General features: G+C 30.4%; 1 protein-coding gene across 3 annotated transcripts in view; it reads left to right on the top strand.

Annotated features, from left to right (window-relative positions):
* LOC143079686 (leucine-rich repeat serine/threonine-protein kinase 2-like) overlaps positions 1 to 24,150 on the top strand; it is an 83,945-nt gene that overhangs the window by 22,731 nt on the left and 37,064 nt on the right. For all 3 annotated transcript variants that reach the window (XM_076255187.1, XM_076255178.1, XM_076255197.1), the window contains 19 exons: positions 590 to 682; positions 1,920 to 2,108; positions 2,574 to 2,762; positions 3,507 to 3,653; positions 4,731 to 4,831; positions 9,772 to 9,886; positions 10,445 to 10,641; positions 11,026 to 11,136; positions 13,654 to 13,793; positions 14,148 to 14,299; positions 15,044 to 15,167; positions 17,194 to 17,305; positions 18,496 to 18,567; positions 19,116 to 19,226; positions 21,233 to 21,328; positions 21,716 to 21,858; positions 22,614 to 22,740; positions 23,090 to 23,282; positions 23,695 to 23,797. In XM_076255187.1, the coding sequence (XP_076111302.1) occupies positions 590 to 682; positions 1,920 to 2,108; positions 2,574 to 2,762; positions 3,507 to 3,653; positions 4,731 to 4,831; positions 9,772 to 9,886; positions 10,445 to 10,641; positions 11,026 to 11,136; positions 13,654 to 13,793; positions 14,148 to 14,299; positions 15,044 to 15,167; positions 17,194 to 17,305; positions 18,496 to 18,567; positions 19,116 to 19,226; positions 21,233 to 21,328; positions 21,716 to 21,858; positions 22,614 to 22,740; positions 23,090 to 23,282; positions 23,695 to 23,797 (2,515 nt within the window). The remainder of the gene's footprint in view (positions 1 to 589; positions 683 to 1,919; positions 2,109 to 2,573; positions 2,763 to 3,506; positions 3,654 to 4,730; positions 4,832 to 9,771; positions 9,887 to 10,444; positions 10,642 to 11,025; positions 11,137 to 13,653; positions 13,794 to 14,147; positions 14,300 to 15,043; positions 15,168 to 17,193; positions 17,306 to 18,495; positions 18,568 to 19,115; positions 19,227 to 21,232; positions 21,329 to 21,715; positions 21,859 to 22,613; positions 22,741 to 23,089; positions 23,283 to 23,694; positions 23,798 to 24,150) is intronic.

The following is a 24,150-nucleotide window of genomic DNA, read 5'->3' as shown; positions in this document are numbered from 1 at the left end:
CATTATGAGACATAAATCCCATCTGATAAGATGTGTCATGCACTTTCCAACTGATTTTACAGTTTATTTTAGTGTGCTGTTGCATCATATTTTGATAAACAGCAAAGTTTTAAGGATAACAGATGCTTAAAAATGTAGTGAGGTACCTTCAACCTACTGAGAATTTTAAATTCATTGGCAATGATTGATTGAACTAGAATTATTAGATATTCATCATGCATGCACATGACAGACATTATTAAAGAGTATTTTTAAAATATGATAAAGTGAAAGGTTTTAAATAAATCATGTTTCCAAAACTAGTCAGGTTTGTTTGAAGGAGTTGCAATGGTGCAATGTTTTTCCAACAAAAAATAAGTGTTTAGAATCACCTAGTGTCAACTGAGATCACTTTGTTTTGTGTACTATTGTTTCTCTGTTTGTCTTTTTCAGTTTTAGCCAGGTTGTTGTCAGTTTTAATAAGAGTTTGAGTGTCATTTTGTGACCAAAAAAAAAAATAATGCTGCTGCTGAAATGTTGATCAACAGTTAATTTCAAATATTCTATTATTTTACAGTCATGATATAAATTACAACTATTCATCTTGTAGGAAAGCAGGCATTGTGGAACAATCTTGGATTAGAAACATTAAAGGCAGATTGGTTGACTGTTGCATTTGCCAAATTGATAAGAAATGATTCAGGTAAATAGAAATGAAAAATATGAGCTTCCTGTTCATAGAATTTTCACTGTATTGATATTTTGTATTGAGTCAATTCACAAAAAAGTAGATTGTGAAAATAAGAAATGGGTTTTATATTCAAATGTTTGAAAAACCTTCAGATTTTTTTTTACAACAACTTTAGAAATATTTAAGAGTTCTTATAATTTTATCATTACATTGATATGCATCTGAAATTCTTGTGTTAAATGTTATTAAGTCAGCAGGAATATTTTTTAAAACCTTGTACATGTTGTAGTTGAATGTTGAGGTTTGCATTCTTAAGGATGTATTCTTCTGACTTTTCAGTCTCGTTCAGTCTCGTTGAAATCTCGTTCTTGAATTATTTCCAAAACATGTGATAGAAGTGGAAAATATCAATGAATTTTAAAAATATTATAAGCAAACATAAATCTGTGAAAACATTGTGTATTTACAATGAATAGTTTTAGTGTAATCCAGTTTTCAAATTTTACGACCAATCAAGTCAGTATTTTTAGCCAAAATTTTGAGAAAATGGGTGAGGGATACAAAAAATGATTTTACAAGAATCACGTACATCCCATATCATTTTGGTCTTTTCAAATTTCTTAGATATGTCTTTTTTTCATTCATTTATAACACAAAAGTTGAAATAATATGCATTTTGTTCTTAAAACTGAGAAAAATCACAAAAATGCAAAATTGACAGCATGGTAAATTTTACACAAAAAAGCGTCAAAATATGATAAAACTTTCTTATATTAACACCTACCTATAGTTTTTGTAAGTAAAATTTATTCAGATTGGTCCACTTCATCTTTATAGAAAGTATGAGAAAAAGTTTAATTGTGGAACTGTGATTTTTTTCATGATAATAGCCCAAAAATAGGTGAAAATCGATGAAAAATGGGAAAATCATCAAAATTGGGCATTTTCAAAGGGCCGTAGCAAAAAAAGAAGTGCACCACCATATGATTTTTTCTTCACCAATTATTTTGTTACAGTGTTATAAACCCAAAAATCAGGTTAAGAAAAAAAGTTTAATTCTAGAAATTTTTGGCTCCTCAGAGGTGTACATCCTTAAGTCTTTTATAAGAAATCACTGCTGGAACTCATTGATGCAATAAGCAAATAAAAATAATATGACAAATTTATAGACCTGAAAAGAATCAACAGAAAAATACCTCAATTTATTATTGCAATAAACAGACAAAAAAATTGAACATTTGCATTCTAGATTTGAGCAAGCACTTGGCCTACAGAATAAAAAACAGCCATGACAGAAAAAATCATAGACTTCTAGCATATACTAAAAGTGATTCTGACATGATGAAGACATTTGGAAGGCATAAGTTCTTTAGATACAAGATAAAATCAGGTTCTTCAGTAATTCTGAAGGAAAATGAATCTGAAAGTCCAGATAAAGGTATGTAATCTAGATAATCATTTGTAAATCTCTCCACTGACATGAATTAATCAATATTTTTTACTTGTTTTTTTTTTTTTTGTTATTTGAGAAAAAATGACATTCAGATTGTTTTGAATGCATGACATGCAATCTTAATATATACTGTCTTAAAGATTTATTTACTAATTTAAAAATTCCTCTACCACTTAAAGGTAAAGAGACCATAAAAGTCATTAACACAGCAATTCAACAATAAGATGAAACATAATATAGAAATCTGTTCTGTCAGAATGACTGATATATAGGAGTAAAGAGAAGTGGTATGAGTGCTAATGAGACAATTCTCCATCCAAGTGACAATATGTAAAAAGTAAACCATTATAATTCCAAGTATAGCCTTCAATGTGGAACCTTTGCCTATACATAACAGCTACATAAGGGCCCTCATGACTTATGTGATGTATGTATTTATTTGTTGTTAAGGAATAGTAAAGACAGAGCCAATTATAATGAAGATAGCCAGATCAAATTCTGATAGTATGCTGAAGTTGAAGGGAAAACAGTTACCAGCTTTTAATCAATTGTCACCCATAATGAGCCCCAGAACCAGCAGGGAGTGGTTGGATCGTAATGTAACAGAAGAATTTGAAATAAATGAAAATCCTAATGAAGGTAAACTTATACATGACAATGATTATTTTTTAAATAAAGTTTGGGATATTGACATATTGGGGTTGCAGGTTTTAGGATCAAATGCACTATTTGGTGAAACTTCTATCCTTGGACATCTTTGAATTACAACACCTTGATTACTTGCTTACTTGTTTTGCTTGCAATACAGAAAAATTGCATGTTTTATATTCATGTTCATGATTAAATGGCACTCACCACTGCAACTTCACTGAAAAAATATCAAAGTGATAGGTATCATTTGGACCTAAAATCAAATGAATTTAAAAAGATATGCAAACCGTGATGATTTGACATGTCAATGCTAAGGAATAGTAAGGAACTCAACCATCACCATAAAAAGATTTAAACAGAAAGTGTTTATTTATTCAAAGGCATACATTTTTTAGTAACTTTTGTGCTCTAGGTTAAGACAGCCAAAATGTTTTTACAATTCCCTGATTTTCTTAAAAAAATATGATAAATCTTGTTATGATGTCACTTTAGTGAAACAACAAAATTTTGTCATCAAGGCTTATTTTCTCACTTTTTGAAAGCCTTTCTTATGATGTTTAAAAATATGATTAGTGATAGCATATGCATAAAGTAAAGTTTGTGTTTGTTGTGAATTAACAGAGCAAAATAAGCCTGAAAATACTTTAACCTTTGCTTCAGAATTTAATCCATTTTTATTGTACTCATATTGAATGATGTTTATTATAGTATTGTAACACGTTCATTTATCAGTTGTATTTCCTGTCTTTGAATCCTCTGAGCAAGAGGCAGATGAATGGAAATGTACAACTTTGACAGGAGCCAATGTTCCATACAACCCAGCTGACCCTAGACATAAAGGATCCACAGAAAAACTATATTTTCCAGAGAAAATTTCTGGTAAGTAGAGATAATGCCTTTCTAAATAATTAAGGATACAGAGTAAATCAGTCAAAATATTCAGTTATTTATCTAAAGTTACTACATAGAGAAAATATGATGAAACTATACTTTATTATACACACCCTATTTCTATAAGGGCAATATACAGTGATGAGGGAGATCTCCATCTTCTTTCAGCTTTTGTATCTGCAACTTCTTCTGAACTTTTAGAAATAATTATGTGAAACATTCACAGTATCTTAAACTCTTAATCACACATTGCACACATAAAAGTACGTATTGGGATACCCAACATCTCCTAAACCCCTTATTACTATTTTAATAATAAATTTTCTATGTGCACCTCTATTACGTCTTTAATTAGAATCATTTTTATGTCCCGCCTACGATAGTAGAGGAGCATTATGTTTTCTAGTCTGTGCGTCTGTTTATTTGTCCATCCATTAGTTTGTCCGTTCGTTTATCAATTCGTTTGTTTGTCCATTCATTCGTTCATCCGTTTGTTTGTTCGTTCTTTCGTCTGTCCCACTTCAGGTAAAAGTTTTTAATCAAGGTAGTTTTTGATGAAGTTGAAGTCCAATCAACTTGAAACTCAGTACACATGTTCCCTATGATAAGATCTTTCTAATTTTAATGTCAAATTAGAGTTTTTACCCAATTTCATGGTCCACTGAACATAGAAAATGATAGCGCGAGTGGGGCATCTGTGTACTGGGGACACTTTCTTGTTCAGGATTCTTTTAACAAATCATATGAACACTACAGTTCACATTTATATCCCACTCTCCTAAAATCCTAAGTGCACCTTCTGTTTTGTTCTCAGTCAAAATTATTTTAGGGGTTTAAAACTTTCCCTTTGCTAGTGACATGGTATAACTTCACAGTACCTCTTGTTTTATTATTTATTATTTTGTATACTACATTATGTTGCTTTTGTTGCACGTGCACAATGTGTGCCTGAGTGTATCAATAAACTTGTCTTGTCTTGTTACATAATGCCGTTAAAACGTTCTGTTGACTAAGAATGAATTATCTCCCATTATTTTTTTATTAATTACTATGTGTTGCTTGTAGTACCATGGTCTAGAAAATCCAGAAGTCCTTCACCAAGAACTGGTATGAGTAGAAATAATTCGTATGAACAGCTTGATCTCATTGGAGTAGATTCTAAACTTGTAAGAACTAGAAATACAATGTATGAAAAACATATATAACAATATATTCTTAATACAAATTATCTCTATCTGTCAAAAGCTTTAAGTTTTAGTGTATTATAAACAGTCATCAAACACAATTGAGGCAATTTTTCTACATAAGATGTGCTTACATGATTTTAACACTTTCAAATGAATAACTGTACTGTCTGATACTGTACTTTGTTATTTTCTTAAAGATTTAAATGTGATGATTTTTTTTAACAGATACTTTCAAATTGGGATATTATTGATTACTTTTAAAATATGCACTACTTTTATATAACCTATTACAGGTCTTAAACAATATGAATTTTGGGTTTTTTTGTAAAAAAATATTTGTCTTTTATCATGGTTATAGACTTAGACAATGTCTTTAACCTTATTTTTAGCTCACCTGGCCCATAGGGCCAAGTGAGCTTTTCCCATCACTTTGCGTCCGGCGTCCAGCGTCGTCCTGCGTGTTCCTGCGTCGTTAACTTTTACAAAAATCTTCTCCTCTGAAACTACTGGGCCAAATTAAATCAAACTTGGCCACAATCATCATTGGGGTATCTAGTTTAAAAAATGTGTCCGGTGACCCGGCCAACTAACCAAGATGGCTGCCACGTCTAAAAATAGAACATAGGGGTAAAATGCAGTTTTTGGCTTATAACTCAAAAACCAAAGCATTTAGAGCAAATCTGACACGAGGAAAACTGTTTATCAGGTCAAGATCTATCTACCCTGAAATTTTCAGATGAATCGGACAACCTGTTGTTGGGTTGCTGCCCCTGAATTGGTAATTTTAAGGAAATTTTGCTGTTTTTGGTTATTATCTTGAACATTATTATAGATAGAGATAAACTGTAAACAGCAATAATGTTCAACAAAGTAAGATTTACAAATAAGTCAACATGACCGAAATGGTCAGTTAACCCCTTTAGGAGTTATTGCCCTATATACTCAATTTTTAACAACGTTTCGTAAATCTTAGTAATCTTTTACAAAAATCTTCTTCTCTGAAACTAATGGACCAAATTAATCCAAACTTGGCCACAATCATCTTTGGGGTATCTTGTTTAAAAAATATGTTCAGTGACTCGGCCTACCAACCAAGATGGCCGCCACGGCTAAAAATAGAACATAGGGGTAAAATGCAGTTTTTGGGTTATAACTCAAAAACCAAAGCATTTAGAGCAAATCTGACATGGTGTAAAATTGTTAATCAGGTGAAGATCTATCTGCCCTGAAATTTACAGACCAATGGGACAACCCTTTGTTGGGTTGCTGCCCCTGAATTGGTAATTTTAAGGACATTTTGCTGCTTTTGGTTATTATCTTGAATATTATTATAGTTGAGATAAATTGTAAACAGCAATAATGTACAGCAAAGTAAGACCTAAAAAGAAGTCAACATGATCAAAATGTTCAATTGACCCCTAAGGAGTTATTGCCCTTTATATAGTCATTTTTTAACAATTTTCACAAAATTTGTAAAATTTTACTAACATTTTCCACTGTAACTACTGGGCCAAGTTCATTATAGATAGAGATAATTGTAAGCAGCAAGAATGTTCAGTAAAGTAAAATCTACAAACACATCACCATCACGAAACCACAATTTTGTCTTGAATCCATCTGTGTCCTTTATTTAATATTCACATAGACCAAGGTGAGCGACACAGGCTCTTTAGAGCCTCTAGTTGAGCTTACTGATCAGGTTTTAACTTATCCCTTTGAAGTAACAGTTATTTGAACATTTTTCCTTTAATGTGTTCTTGCTGGTCATAATATAAAAAATATTGGGTCAATTCGCAATTGAAACATTCCCATTCATTCATAAAAATTGTGCGTTACATTTATCGCAAAAAAAAAAAAAGTTTTTTTGGTGTATAATACTTGCCATTGTTTCAGTAAAATAAGTTTAGCTTTTTTGAACAATTTAAAAAGGTGTTTTATCTGGCTCGCCTGATATTTTTCCATAATAAAGTCAGTATAAAATACAAAAAGTCCTTTATTCTATATGTACTTGACAAATCAATGTAAGTTAGTATGTGTATCTGTTACAATATCAGTCAGACATATATTAGGTTTAAGCTTTTGAATAAGGTCTTTATCACAGATATTATACAGGTCAACATAATAATGTTATTGAATTCATGATAATGGGAATATGATGGATTTATAATAATTGATAGTGTTGTGTCTTGACCTTACTTTCAAATCATGCATCAGGTGAGACTATTTGTGTCAGTAGAGGTTTTATGTAGTATGAATAAAAAGATTTGATTATACATGAATGAGGGAACAACCCTGCATCATAATAAAATCCAGAAAGTCAAGATTTTGGATCGTTATGAAGAAAACAATGTTCCTGCCATATTTTTATACGACCGCAAAAATTTTAATTTTTTGGTCGTATATTGCTATCACGTTGGCGTCGTCGTCCTGCGTCGTCGTCGTCGTCGTCGTCCGAATACTTTTAGTTTTCGCACTCTAACTTTAGTAAAAGTGAATAGAAATCAATGAAATTTTAACACAAGGTTTATGACCATAAAAGGAAGGTTGGGATTGATTTTGGGAGTTTTGGTCCCAACATTTTAGGAATTAGGGGCCAAAAAGGGCCCAAATAAGCATTTTCTTGGTTTTCGCACTATAACTTTAGTTTAAGTGAATAGAAATCTATGAAATTTTGACACAAGGTATATGACCACAAAAGAAAGGTTGGGATTGATTTTGGGAGTTTTGGTTCCAACATTTTAGGAATTGAGGGCCAAAAAAGGGCCCAAATAAGCATTATTCTTGGTTTTCGCACAATAACTTTAGTATAAGTAAATAGAAATCAATGAAATTTTAACACAAAGTTTATGACCACAAAAGGAAGGTTCGGATTGATTTTTGGAGTTGAGATCACAACAGTTTATGAATTAGGGGCCAAAAAGGGGCCCAAATAAGCATTATTTTTGGTTTTTGCACCATAACTTTAATATAAGTAAATGAAATCTATGAAATTTAAACACAAGGTTTATGACCATAAAAGGAAGGTTGGGTTTGATTTTGGGAGTTTTGGTCCTAACAGTTTAGGAATAAGGGGCCCAAAGGGTCCAAAATTGAACTTTGTGTGATTTCATCAAAAATTGAATAATTGGGGTTCTTTGATATGCCGAGTCTAACTATGTATGTAGGTTCTTAATTTTTGGTCCCGTTTTCAAATTGGTCTACATTAAGGTCCAAAGGGTCCAAAATTAAACTTAGTTTGATTTTAACAAAAATTGAATCCTTGGGGTTCTTTGATATGCTGAATTTAAAAATGTACTTAGATTTTTAATTATTGGCCTAGTTTTCAAGTTGGTCCAAATGGGGGTCCAAAATTAAACTTTGTTTGATTTCATCAAAAATTGAATAAATGGGTTCTTTGATATGCCAAATCTAACTGTGTATGTAGATTCTTAATTTTTGGTCCAGTTTTCAAATTGGTCTACATTAAGGTCCAAAGGGTCCAAAATTAAACTAAGTTTGATTTTAACAAAAATTAAATTTTTGGGCTTATTTGATATGCTTTATCTAAATATGTACTTTGATTTTTGATTATGGGCCCAGTTTTCAAGTTGGTCCAAATCAGGATTCCATATCAAGTATTGTGCAATAGCAAGAAATTTTCAATTGCACAGTATTGCACAATAGCAAGTAATATCTAATTGCACAATATTGTGCAATAGCAATTAATTTTCAATTGGAGTAATCTTTCTTTGTATAGAATAGTAGTTGATAATATATCTTGGAAATTTGCCAGACATGACTATGATGTCATTTTCTATTTTTATTTGCCAATAACTTTATGTAAATAACTTCATTGGAAATTTGCCAATATAAAATGTTGCTGATGAAGCTTTTTTTTCTTATCTTATCTAAAATGTTTTTAGATAATGTATGTTGGACATTTGCCAGACATGACTATGATGTCATTTTCTATTTTTATTTGCCAATAACTTTATGTAAATAACTTCATTGGAAATTTGCCAATATAAAATGTTGCTGATGAAGTTTTTTTTACCATTTAGTGATAACAAGCACTTTATTTTACATTTTAATATTTTATGATGTATTTAAAAGAGTAGTTATTGTTGCAAACTCCATTAGAAATTTGAATTGATATCAGTTTTGGAAAAAGGGAAACGGGGATGTGAAAAAAAAGGGGGGGGGTTAAATTTTTCTCATTTCAGATTTCATAAATAAAAAGAAAATTTCTTCAAACATTTTTTTGAGAGGATTAATATTCAACAGCATAGTGAATTGCTCAAAGGCAAAAAAAAACTTTTAAGTTCATTAGACCACATTCATTCTGTGTCAGAAACCTATGCTGTGTCAACTATTTAATTTTAGATTTAAAAAGTTTGAAGAAGAAATCTTTAATTGATTTGTAAAATCTTGACATTTGTTTTGTGTAAAAAAAAACCCATGTAATGTCAAAAATTTGATCACAATCCAAATTCAGAGCTGTATCACGCTTGAATGTTTTGTCCATACTTGCCCCAACTGTTCAGGGTTCGACCTCTGCGGTCGTATAAAGCTGCGCCCTGCAGAGCACCTGGTTCTATCATAAAACCAGGTTTCATCTGATTAAGACAAATAATCTGATAATTGGCATTTCATTGTGCAACTGTTCTTAATTTTTTTTTAAATCAAATTCTTTTTAGGTAGATGTCTATGTACATATTAATCATTTAAAATGTTCTGGGGAAGCCTGTTGATTCAGGCTGTTTTTGGAAAGATTGTTTTATCTGTAGAATTACTAAGTGCTCTGATTATTTTAACACATCTGGCATTACTCTTGAAAAAATTAAATCATATAGACCACTTGTAAGAACATTGGTTAATCTATTGTTTTGGTATCATTGATTGAGGACAATTATTTAGTTAAATTTTATTTTATTATTCAGCCTTACCAACCTTTAGTCAGAAATGAAAATGACTTGAATGACAATAGTCTTGTAAGAAGAATCAATGAATGTCTTGATGGTAGCCGTAACTCAAGTATAGACTCTCTGTTCTCAGGTAAATATGCTGAGCTTTAAGGAAAAAACAGATAAACATATAAACAAGTGCTGTAAAAAGGAAAGAATAATTTGAATTCTGACAAGTGCTGTAAAAAGGAAAGAATAATTTGAATTCTGAAGAGCAATATATGAACAGCTTTTAAAAGTGACAAAACACGTTTACAGATGTTTTTGAACAGAAAATGCTTTAAAAGATATGGACTCATTATTGAAGGCAGTACAGTAATCTATAGTGTCATTTTGGTCTCTTTTGGAGAGTTGTCTCATTGGCAATCAGACCACATCTTCATTTTATATTAAAATTATAAGTTTATGTTATTTACAAAGAATTAAAATTCTAAAAAATAATGATATTAATCAATGATTAAGTAGATAACAGTTGGAATTGTTATAAGGGACAGAGGCAGTTACATGGCAATGATTTTAATATTCATATGATGGCCGCGCCGGTGTATTATGGGCTCCATGTATAGCTGGGATTTTATTTGCTGCCTATTGCATCATTTATTTACAAATCTATGTAAATGTAAATATAAATTGACTAACTATTTTTCAGATAATGAATCAAGAAGATCAAGTGTAGTACTAAATAATAACATTGAAGTTGTTTTACTGGATGTTTCTAGTAATAAAATTAGTGATATACAGAACCTATCAGACTGTGACAGAGAATTCTGGGCCAAATTTACATGTCTGCAGAAGATAAGCATGAGTTATAACAAACTACAAACATTACCAGAGGAGTTATTTAAGGTTTGGGACTTATTACATAACAATTTGTCATTTAATTACATTTGGGAGTTTATATTAATACATGAATTAGCAATTGCAAAAGAACTTTCTGCAATATGAATATACAAAATTAATTTTCATAATCAATTTTACAAAGTTTATGTAATAACTATATGGAAAAAAAAAGATGTGGTAGGATTGCCAAATAGACAGTTTAACTATCCATCAGAGTTCAAATGACTGAATTATTTTTAAAGTATTGCTCAGAACTTATAAATGACATCAAAAGTAATTAAAATGCAATTGATGCATCTCTTTACCACATTTGATATTATTGTTGTCCAGGAATTACTTTATGGGTACATGATCTTCTGATTTGTGGAAAAAAATATATATATTTTGTAGAACTTGCCAACCTTGAAACAGTTTGAAGCAAAGTCCAACAAAATCACAAAAATTCCCATGTCTTTATTGGAAAGTAACTCACTCAAGCATTTAGATCTTTCTGACAACAAGGTACGTAGTAATTGATAACACTTTACTAAAATAAAATAGAGAACTGAAATGGTGAATGTGAAAAAAATACAACAAAGCAGACCAAAGAGTAAAAACCAGCAGATGGCCACCAATGGGTTTTCAACACGGTGAGAAAATCTTGCACCAAGAGGCAGACTTTAGCTGTCCCCTTAACAAAGATGTGTAGTAGTTCAGTGAAAATGGATGTCAAACTAAACTCTTAAACATATAAATGAACTAATATTAAAAAAGACTAACAAAGGGCAGAAGCTCCTGACTTGGGACAGACACAAAAATGTGGCAAGGTTAAACATGTTTAGTCAGATCTCAACCCTCCTTTAAGGCCTCTAGTCAATGTAGAAAAAACAAACACACAGCAGAACCCACAGTAAAAAGTACTAAAAATGTATGTCTTGTTTTATATAGAAAACAAATCGAAGTTCCTTCTATTACTACTGTGTTACATTTTTGTTTAAAATATGAAGATAGTTCAATTTTAAAAACTCTCCAGCTTTGAAAAGTATGAAAAAACATTTAAACTTTGAAAGGAGAAATATTGTAGCTTGCAAACAGAAGGAACATTTGTTTTTCTCATAAATTTCCAAACCCTCAACAATGTTAACCCTGTGTCTGATCTTAATTATTTTTAAAGTTAAACAACTACATGTGAGAAACACAATTTAATAATAAGAAGCACTGAAATATCTTAAATGTTCATAGTGATATCTTTAATAAGATTATATTATTTTAGAAATAATCATTTCAGAAATCTTTTAAATGGTAATAGTGGTATATGTTATAGCCTAAGAAATAAACATTTACTAATAAAAAAGATAAAAATTATAGTTACAGTGACTTGACTGATAGTGTTGCTATCCAACAATTGCAATTCATTCAAAATTTTGACCAAATGGCAATTTGTTTTATTAAACCAAATTGTTCAACTGGTCAGAAATTTGAACAAATTGTTCAGTCAAAATGTGAAAGTGCAAGGTGATAAAATAAATCATACTTACAATCCTATAAGACTTTAACTCCACTGTGTTGATGTTATTTTTAAATTAGTTTATCAATCTGTATAGTTATATATAGCTATTACCATACTAAAGGTGAACTGTTTTATTTGTAATTGCTATAAAAATGTCCAAACTAAGCTTTTATATAGTTTTTCTTTCAAAATGTATTCTATATTCATAAGAATCACACAGTATATGAATAAAAACATCATATTCAGTAAAATAATTTGTAAAATTGCAATATATTTGTAGGAAGGGGAGATAATCTTTTTTTGGTTTCAAAAAGTCTTTATTCAAAAGAATAGTATTTTAGGTTATTTCCCAAAGGAAACTTATCAATAGCATATTGTTATTTCACATATAGTTTACTGAATATATGATGTATTATTTTAAATGATATATGATTCTTATAAATATAAAATCCTTTTCGAAAGAAAAACTATATAAAAGCTTAGTTTGGACATTTTTATAGCAATTCAAAATAAAATAGTTGACCTTTAGTATGGTAATGGCTATAATATAACATATATGATATAATATAATTATACCAATTGCAACTCATTCAAAATTTTGACCAAATTGCAATTTGTTTTATTAATCCAAATTGTTCAGCTGGTCAAAAATTTGAACAAATTGTTCAGTCAAAATGTGAAAGTGCAAGGTGATAAAATAAAATATACTTACAATCCTATAAGCCTTTAACTCCACTGTATTGATATATTATATCATATATGTTATATTATAGCTATTACCATACTAAAGGTCAACTATTTTATTTTGAATTGCTATAAAAATGTCCAAACTAAGCTTTTATATAGTTTTTCTTTCGAAAAGGATTTTATATTTATAAGAATCATATATCATTTAAAATAATACATCATATATTCAGTAAACTATATGTGAAATAACAATATGCTATTGATAAGTTTCCTTGGGAAAATAACCTAAAATACTATTCTTTTGAATAAAGACTTTTTGAAACCAAAAAAGATTATCTCCCCTTCCTACAAATATATTGCAATTTTACAAATTATTTTACTGAATATGATGTTTTTATTCATATACTGTGTGATTCTTATGAATATAGAATACATTTTGAAAGAAAAACTATATAAAAGCTTAGTTTGGACATTTTTATAGCAATTACAAATAAAACAGTTCACCTTTAGTATGGTAATAGCTATATATACCTATACAGATTGATAAACTAATTTAAAAATAACATCAACACAGTGGAGTTAAAGTGTTATAGGATTGTAAGTATGATTTATTTTATCACCTTGCACTTTCACATTTTGACTGAACAATTTGTTCAAATTTCTGACCAGTTGAACAATTTGGTTTAATAAAACAAATTGCAATTTGGTCAAAATTTTGAATGAATTGCAATTGTTGGATAGCAACACTATCAGTCAAGTCACTGTAAAAACACTTCATTCATTACATTCACAATGACAACTTCAAGTCAAATACTTTCTTATAAGATCAATTTTTAATTTAGATCCATGAAATTGGACTTGGTGATGAAATGTGGAGAAATGAAAATCTAAAATTCCTAGATTTGTCAAGTAACATCATAACAGAAATACCAAAGTTGTTTTGTCAGCGTGTGCCAGCTTTAACACATTTCTTTTTGAACTGGTAACATTTAATTTTTGTCACTTTTTTTAAAATTTAATTTTACTGTTATAAATTTTGCAACCTCAATGCATCTTTCATGAAGTACCTATAACACATGTACATTCCCCATTTCCATTTTCAATATTACTAGCTATAGTTTGAAATATTTACTCTAGGTTGAATAATCAGTTTTCCATAACATATAGATGAAGTATACATTTTCTTAATTCTTGAATGCAGACTTTAATAACAAAACCATGTAAAAGATGATAATTTTGAACTAGATGTATTGTATTTCAAAAATATATAAGTTTATGCAGACCGCTAGGAAAGTTCAGATTATAAATTTTGTTTTATTGATTATTTATATTTTAGTAATGAGATTCGTGAATTGCCTAAGGAACCTTTGGAGTTGCCTGGTCTTAAAGTTCTAGAGTTGTCTTGTAACTACATAAAATCTGTACCAGAGGAGTTCTTACATGGTAGTAGTAAACTAGAAATCTTAGATCTAGAAAACAATGAAATAGGTATTTATGCTTAAAATGAATTTGATAAAGTAAGATAAATTATTAAAATTTGCTTGCTACAAAACAAGGGGAAGGCCGTGTGAGCTATGCATTTTATATTGTATTTAAAACTCAAAAGTACAAATAAATTTTATATATGCAGGCAATGTTCATTTCTTGAATATCTTATTTTTTTATGGTGGTGGATTGTAATTTTAGTTTTGAAAAGGAAACATTTGAATTTGAAAAGGGTGAAATGATCAATCTACAGGAATGCAGAAAATATGCTAGTGCTGACATTAAATTTGTTTTATGTAGAAATAAGAAGATGTGGTATGAGTGCCAATGAGACAACTTGCCATAAAGTCACAATGTGTAAAAAGTATAACAATTATAGGTCACTGTTTTCAACAGAGCCTTGGCTCATACTGAAAAGTAAGCTATAAAGGGCCCCAAAATTATTAGTGTAAAACCAGGAAAACCAACGGTTTAATCTTTTTAAAAAAAATGAGAAACAAGAACCACTTATGAACCACATCAACAAATGACAACCACTGAACAAGAGTTTCCTATAAGGTATAGTTTAAACTTTAGAACTATAATATTTAAATCTTTTCTTTGATCAATTTTGTTATAAAGTTGAAAACATCTGATGCTCGGGGAATAAGTGAAATTTTGTTTGAAATTGATATCAGTAATTATTGTAATTAATACAGTTATTAGCTAATACTACTGAAACTATTTAAAGTGTTTAAATTTTTTCAGAATCTCTACCTAAACAAGGCATTACATCAATGTTACCAAAGTTAATAAGATTGAAATTAAAGAAGAACAAATTGACAGAAAAGGAGCCACTCTACATTCCAAAGTTTATTTTGGATTTACAAAAGTAAGGACTTAAAGAATATATTTAAAATTGTTTTTAGAATTAAAAAAGTAAAAAGAATGTTGGACATACATTAGAATGTTAATCAGAAGCATGTTTTTATTCTTGAAGATTTGAACAGAAATTAAATCATGATTAGTAAAGAAGGGGAGACATTTTAGCAAATACATTTATAAAATAAACGTTGTAATTCAGGATAATGAACTTGTTTCTGTAGTTTTGATTGATGCCAATTGCATCTGATACCAACATTAAAATTGAAGTATAACATTTAGGCAAACTAAAATTAATTAGTATATTTTCATCCAAAGTTTTGAAAAAAATGGGGCAGGTGGGAGGATTTTATTTTTATGCCCCACCTACGATAGTAGAGGGGAATTATGTTTTCTGGTCTGTGCCTCCGTCCTTTTGTCCGTCCATGCGTCCGTTCCCTTCAGGTTAAAGTTTTTGGTCAATGTAGTTTTTGAAGAAGTTTAAGTCCAATCAACTTGAAACTTAGTACACATGTTCCCCATGATATGATCTTTATTATAGTTTTGACCCCAATTTCATGGTTTACTGAACATAGAAAATTATAGTGTGAAGTTCAGGTTAAAGTTTTTGGTCAATGTAGTTTTTGATGAAGTTAAAGTTTCATTAACATGAAACTTAATACACATGTTCCATATGATATGATATTTCTAATTTTAATTCCAAATTAAAGTTTTGACCCCAATTTCACAGTCCACTGAACATAGAAAATGATAGTGCGATTGGGCATCCGAGTACTATGGACACATTCTTGTTTAAATTTTATTTAACATGAAACCTTCTTGTGACGTGAACTTCATATATATGCAAGATGCAAGTGTTATAATTAGCTTATATCATGTACATGTGTAAACATGTATAAAGAATCATACAGAATTTTTCAAATTCTTAAAAATAAATATCTCTGATTGAAAATGACTGTTCTACATGCAATTGCTACTTTAGAAACCTATTTTCAGTAAACAATAAAATCATAGAGAAATTCTCTATTCAGTTGGACTCCAAATTTATTTTGCTTTCTAAGTGATAGTTTGTAGTCCCATAAAATTATGCAAATGCAATGGTATGCATCACAAGTATTATGAATGAAATGAGAGCTCAAACAGTGTTGGAAATAGTAGGGTTGGCACTTTTAAGATTCTCAAGTTATGCAAGACTGAAGCATATATAATTACATTGTAAAACATGAAGTTATTTTATGACTCTTTTAAGGGTATTTTGCGTTTTTAAACAAAAAAAGTAGCTATGGGTAAATCTAAGGGCTTTCTATAACACAATGTGTATGTTTGCCGACTTTTTGGACTCAATATACGGTCATAGATCTAACAAGCTTGTGCTTTTGTCAATTTCTTTAATCCAGTTTGTTCCACGATTCTTGCGCTTTGGAAATCATTCACAGCCCAAATTTGCTGACACAAAGTCAATGTATTATTAAAAAAATCCAAGGTTATCTAATGACAGAAATTTCCAATTTGTGACATACCGCAATTTGCGTTCTTGGACACAACGTATTACTTGTACCCGAATATTTCATGTCCTTCTAGTAATCTATTTCTATTCTCCGTAGATGATATTGTCATCATTAAGCAGCAGAATTTGTCAACATAATTCTTTTAAAGTACTCGAAACAAGAAATGTGAAAACCGAAATTTGAAACAAGAAGTTCGAATGAAACAAAAATATTGATGGTTACCGGTAACGGAAATGAACAAAATCCGGAAATCGTAAATTTTTGAAAATAAAAAAAATTAGGGTAGGACGATTTCAGAGGGTCGGGCGGGGATGAAAATCTATCAATTAATTTTAATTGGCCTTAAAAGATTTAACAATTAATGATAAAATTCACCAAGAACTGATAACATGCACAAAAACATGACAGAGATGAATCTGTAGTTTTATTTATATTTTGCATTGACTTAAAAAGTTTGTTGTGAAAAAAAAAGGTTTTATTTGGTATTTTATTTTATACCGCAGATTTTTCTTTTATCATTATTTTCAGTTTAAGGAAGCTTGATCTGAGTGATAATAACATTGTCAGTTTTCCTTCCCCGTCTCAATGGCGTTCTCAGTTCATTCAAGAAATAAAACTGTCAAGGAACAAAATTACAAAGGTAAGTCTATGTCTATCAAATAGAATGCTTGAGGATGTACTTAGGTGAGGTTTTGGAATACGTGTCAAATGTTTGAACTCCTTGGTGTTTTTCCATACGATACAAGGTAAAATATTTTGCCCCATAACACCTATTCATCTTTTAACATCAGACTTAATAGCTCATAAAAGGTCATGTAACAAAATTTAAGCAGATTCTTGAATTTCTTTCTTTTGATTTTAGACCCAAATAATAATGCAAATATAAGATAAAAGTCCTAGTCAGCCTTTTTCTGCCATATTTCATAAATCAAATATATAAAAAAGGAGCCCCCTGACCTATCAAAATTTTTAGCACATTTTGATCCTTAACTAATATTCTTCCAGCTTAAAGTATCAATTTTGAATTCTTGATTTATTTAATTTTACCTAAGATCACCTAAGTACATCCTTAAATACTGCATATGTGCTATTAATAATATTAGTAGACATTTTTTGATAGATTTAAATGTAACAACCTCAAAGACACTGAATTTGTTTACTATGTCTGTAAAATTTTGTAAATAAGGTCTATATAAAAAAAATGTGTATATGATTCTGAAGTTCACACAGAAACTATCTGGATTCCACTAAAACTGCATAATTTATATCACCATTTCATGTGTATATTAGTCTAGATGCCCTCTAATTAATCATCAAGATGACACTCAAAGATCTCCAATAGTTTATGGCCTGGTATAAATAAAAAATATATGTAATGATAGATATCCAGCACTGCAATTGGATTTTTCTAGGTCTATTTAATTTCATGTTTTAGATAAAAAAAAAACAAACAAAAAAAGCAACTGCTAATCATGGTTTTTCCTGGAATAAGAGTGTTTTTTGTGGATTGAATCAGTCAACCAAATTCTCTAAAAAGAATCTAGATTAAAAGCAGCAGTAAAAAAAATGTTTCTTAGCTGTAGGTTTTTTAAGTCAGTGTAGGGATTTTGTGACATCAATTAATGCATCATTTCTCTACTTTACCTATGACACTGTTGTAACCTTTTGTGATAGAGATTCAAGTACATGGAACTTCAATATTTTTGAATATTGATAATAATAATAAAAGTTTGTATCCTTTATAAAACCGCATATACGAGTTATAATAAGACATTCAATTAGATAATTTACAGATAGAATTATATGATTTTTTTTCCCTTTTTCTAACAGTTAAATTTAGAAGGAGGAAAATCGTGGACTAAGTTGGAAACTCTTGCCATTGATGGTAATAATCTTAGTGAGGTAAGTAGTCAAACCAATGTTTTAGTATAATCACTAATTTTGGACCATTATTGGACTTCACAAAGGTTACGGTAAAATTTTATTGTTATAATAGAAAATATCTGACACCACAATGGAAAAGTGATTGTTGTTTGACATCAACAGTTCAAGAGCAGGGATTCTCGTGTCAAGCAGTCCAGATTTCCTAATACATGTAGTGATAAGGTGTATTGCTGACAAGCTGCCATTTTTCAACATTTACAAGATAATCTCATTATCCTTTGAAATAAAATCTTTAAGTATGAGTTTATCAATGTAACGTTAAACCATAAAATTCTAATAAGATCACTGTTAAATATATTTTTATTTTATTTAATAAAAAAAAATTACCAATAAATTTATAATCAAAATTATTATGATTCCTTTCCTTTTAATGTGCAGAAGCAACAGCGGTAGAAGGTCATTTTAAATGTCTGGTGAAAATGTTGCGAAGGATGAATTTAGAACTTAGATAATATTTAAAAGTATGTGAACTAATTAAACATAAACATATGTTTTATGTGTTTCAGTTACCAAAGGAAATAGGACAGTTGTCCTCACTTACCTCCCTTGACATTAGCTTCAACAAATCATTGAAGACATTACCTGATGAAATGGGAAGATGTTCAAGGATGTGGGAAGTAAGCATACTACTATAGTGTACCAGCTGAAGTCTGCCTCTGGGTGCAGAATTTTCTGGCTGGGTTGAAGACCCATTGGTGGCCTTCAGCTGTGTTTTTGTCGAGCCTGCAACTTTTGTTGCAGAAAGCTCGACATAGGGATAGTGATCCGGCGGCGGCTACGGCGGCGGCGGCGGTGTTAGCTCACTTCTTAAAAGCTTTATATTTCAGAAGGTGGAAGACCTGGATGCTTCATACTTTGTATATAGATGCTGCATGTTACGAAGTTTCCGTCAGTCACATGTCCAATGTCCTTGACCTCATTTTCATGGTTCAGTGACCACTTGAAAAAAAAGTTCAAATTTTTTGTAATGTTGAATTCTCTCTTATTATAAGTAATAGGATAACTATATTTGGTATGTGCGTACCTTGCAAGGTCCTCATGTCTGTCAGACAGTTTTCACTTGACCCCGACCTCATTTCATGGATCAGTGATCAAGGTTAAGTTTTGGTGGTCAAGTCCATATCTCAGATACTATAAGCAATAGGGCTAGTATATTCGGTGTATGGAAGGACTGTAAGGTGTACATGTCCAACTGGCAGGTGTCATCTGACCTTGACCTCATTTTCATGGTTCAGTGGTTATAGTTAAATTTTTGTGTTTTGGTCTGTTTTTCTCATACTATATGCAATAGGTCTACTATATTTGTTGTATGGAATGATGGTAAGGTGTACATGTCTAGCGGGCAGATGTCATGTGACTTTGACCTCATTTTCATGGTTCAGTGGTCAAAGTTAAGTTTTTGAGTTTTGGTCTTTTTATCTAATACTGTATGCCATAGGTCAACTATATTTGGTGTATGGAAATATTTTATGATCTTTATGTCAGTCGCGCAGGTTTTATTTGATGGTGACCTCATTTTCACGGTTCATTGCACAGTGTTAAGTTTTTGTGTTTTGGTCTATTTTTCTTAAACTATAAGTAATGGGTCAACTATATATGTTGTATAGAAGCATTGTTAGCTGTACATGTCTGCCTGGCATGGTTCATCGGACCTTAACCTCATTTTCAAGGTTCATTGGTCTTTGTTTAGTTATCTTGGTTAATGTTAAGTTTATGAGACAGTTGTAATAAAACCTAGCTTTATACTTAGGACTATCAACATAATATCAATGATTAGTATAGAAGGCGAGACATTTCAGCGTGTGCACTCTTGTTTACTCTTTGGTCGGTTTTTGCCTCTGACACATTCCCAATTTCCATTCTCTATTTTACAATATTGCATATATGACATGAAATAGAAGGTCACCTTATGACCATCCACAATGAGCAAAATCCATATGGCATAGTAAGCTATAAAAAAATTTACACAATTAAAACAAGAAAACCTACTGCAAGATTTATGTACTATACAAGAAAGGCTATTGACTTGGGACAGGCACATATAGAATTTGGTAGGGTTAAACATGCCATATATAATGATATATAATGATGGTCTGGTCTTATTTGCCTATTATCTACCCTTTTAAAGAAATAACATGAAAACATCAGAGATTCCTATGTACATTATTTCATTGTTGAAAAAAATTGTTGTTGGATTGTTGATATATATATATATTTTTTTACTGTGCTCACAGAAAATTTAGTTTGACTTAATTCCCATTTTAATGTACTGTAAATAAAGGGATATATCGGGGTTCTGCTAATTAGACAGCAATCTAACTGCAAAGTAAAACAATGATATCTAGGGATTAACACACAGACTATTAAAACATACAGGTGCCTACAGAGTAATGTCAAGCTCTGAATGTTTCTGTTTGAATATTTTCAGAATTTTGGAAGATGTCTACAGTTACATAAACTTTACTACCTGTATCTTTTAAACTACTTTTTAAATCTTTGCTTATCAAACAGATTACTGTTCAGACATTTTTTCTTGATTTATTGTCATCAGATATAATCAGAACAAAAAAATAAGCTGTGTGTAATTCAAAGATAATATATTTGATTACGTTTTGCATTTCAGTTTAGATATAGAGGGGTGGAATTACAGTTAGACAGATCTTTAGTTAATGGGAGAGTAAAAGACCTTATATCATTTCTACATAACAAACTTAAAAAGGTAAGTAAATGTGATATTCAGATATTACAATAAGTTTGAAGCAGATATTTTTCTTTAGAATGTTGCAGAATAAAATTCACATGTGTCAAAATAAGCTCATAAATTTTTTCCATAAACTTCCGAATCATTTTCCTGCTAAATTTATCATAGGTAATCACCTCTGGAAATACTAAGTATTATTGCCTTATATTCCCATGATGGCACAAAAAAATAACTTGCTGAAAAGTTGCTTAGTTTGCGCGATATTATTGTATTTTTAATAAAAAAAATAATAAAAAATTATAATAGAAAATTGGTTATTTGAACCCTTTGAATAAGATAATATTTTCTCTCTATAAATATGTAGTTTAGGGAGCAGTTTCAGCCTTTTACTGGGTTTTTTTCCAGGCTGCAGCGTACTTCAGAATGAAGGTAATGGTAGTTGGTTATGGGGGTAGAGGTAAATCAACACTACTCCGTGCACTGATGAAAATGCCTAAACCAGCAGCTAACAACACGCCAACAGTGGGAATTATTGTCAAAGACTGGGCGTAAGTTTCTTAAATAGTTTAAATGATCAGCTATCAATACAAATATTATATTGTAAACCAATAATAATAGAATTTAAATAATGATTGATTTAAAAACAACTTCATTCTGCCACTGAAACAGACCTGGTCTATCAGTAGCTAACTCATGATGGTGTTAGAACTGTTGGAGAGATTTGGTAACAGAATTTATAATTCATTCACAATCAAGAAATTTTTGGCGTTAGATGATTGAAATACTAGGTAATAAAAATAAGTTCGTGTATTTTGAGTTATCCTTAGACTTTGTGAAAGAAAAGAAAACAATTGGCTTAGATGGGAATTCTTTTAATGATTTACAGGGTTTTTACATATTGAAAAGAGTATTTTGTCACACTGTTTTGTCAGTAAGGGATATTCCTTTAAAATCTATGTGAGAGGAAGGGACATTCAATAGCCCTACAAACAAGAACGATCAAGAACCATTTGTTAGATAATTTTGCAAAATGGTAAAAGACTCATACTGAAAATAGACCCATGATCCACATTCAATAATTAAACGCCCTTTATTCATTTAATGGAATAGCCCTGAAAAGGACAGTATTCTCCAGCCACAAACTATTTTTAAGTAGACAAGGTTCCAATTCAATTTTGTGGATGACCTAATTCTTAGATTAACCATTTGCAACAAAATATCTTCATAGAACATTGTGATGTGAATTTATTTGCTTTGTAATGTGAAATTTTTCCAGTAAAAGAGAACATAACTCACATTGCAGATTTGAAAGATACAGAAAAGATATAGGGAAAAAAGTATTATATACATTGAGTACATGGGACTTTGCTGGACAAGAGGAATTCTATAGCACACATCAGTGTTACTTGTCAAATAAAGCTTTGTATCTGGTAAGACTGAATATCTGGAACTATTTAAACTGTTCATAGATTTTTACTTTTTTTAATTTGAAAGAAATATACTTGAAGATAATTTTGATTGATTGTCATAAAACATGTTGTAATTTGTAGAATTGATTCTAATATTTTACAATGGTGATGTCTTGGTAATTCATTTTTAATGAACTAGATTTTTTTTTCACACATCAAAGCAATAATAATATAAATTAAGGTAAAGCAAAATCTTCAACTAATAGCCTGTTCAACCTGTAAAAGCCTTAAAAACACACAATAACAAAATTGAAATAACTTTAGGTGAACATTTTTGCATACTGAGAGGTTATTGTTTATCCAAAAATAGGTTGTCCTAAGAATCAACAAAGGTTTAGCAGAATTGGAATTGTTAAAGCCATGGTTATCAAACATCTATGCCAGAGCTCCAGGATGTCCTGTGATAGTTGTTGGTACCCATTTTGATAAAGTTCATAGGTCACAGAGGGGAAATGTTGAAAAGCAGTTCATAGACCGACTGAATGATCTGAAAACAAAACCAGGTAATAAATCATATTCACTGCCTTAGTGATGGAATGAGTCACATAATACTTTTTTGGTCTGTAAATGTCTAGTTTAAAGAATTATGTTACATTGTATAAGGTTTTAATCTGGAAAACTTGACCATAGTTGATTTCAGTTATTCTTTTTACGCCTTTCTCTCCAACCACACAAGTTTCGCTTTCAGAACTTTTTATCCAAGGTTATTCCAGAAACTTTGAAAAAGATGATTGTACATTTTTGATACAAGTGGGACCAAATTGAAATTTTTATTACTTTTTGTTATTAATGTACTATCCAATCTATTGAACTGATAAATAAATAGTTACAAATCAAAAATGATAACAATGTCTATGAAAAAAAAGATTTAAGATAAAAAAAGGTAAGCAAAAAGTTTAAATGTAAATTATTTAGGGTTTCCTGATATACAGGCATTTTGTCCAGTGGATTGCAGCCTTGAAAAAGATAATGTGGACCTGGAAAAACTGAGGGAGAAAATCAAAGATGTCATTGATAAGTAAGTGAATTATAAATATAATATATTACTTCAAATTTAACCCGTTCAGCCATGGAAACTTCAAAATAAGAGTCAGTTAATTCATCTATCTTGAATAATTAAACTCAGATCTACAGGTCACCATCATATACATGGACCAAGGAATATTCAATACTTGCGACAAAATAACAACTGAACCAAGATGACCAAGATGTCCCATATCACCTTACATACATCTTTAAAAGTTAGCAGAAGAATCTTACCACACACCACACGTCTGTCCGGTGCCGATCATAAATGAACTATAAATTTACAACCAAGCAGATAAACAGACCAACTACAGCAGATGATCCAAAAATTATATAGAGTCACCA

This window comes from Mytilus galloprovincialis, chromosome 1, assembly GCF_965363235.1.
Source record: "Mytilus galloprovincialis chromosome 1, xbMytGall1.hap1.1, whole genome shotgun sequence".
Classification (NCBI taxonomy): domain Eukaryota; kingdom Metazoa; phylum Mollusca; class Bivalvia; order Mytilida; family Mytilidae; genus Mytilus; species Mytilus galloprovincialis.
The sequence above is the reverse complement of the archived record's forward strand: the minus strand, read 5'-3'. Positions and strand labels throughout refer to the sequence as shown.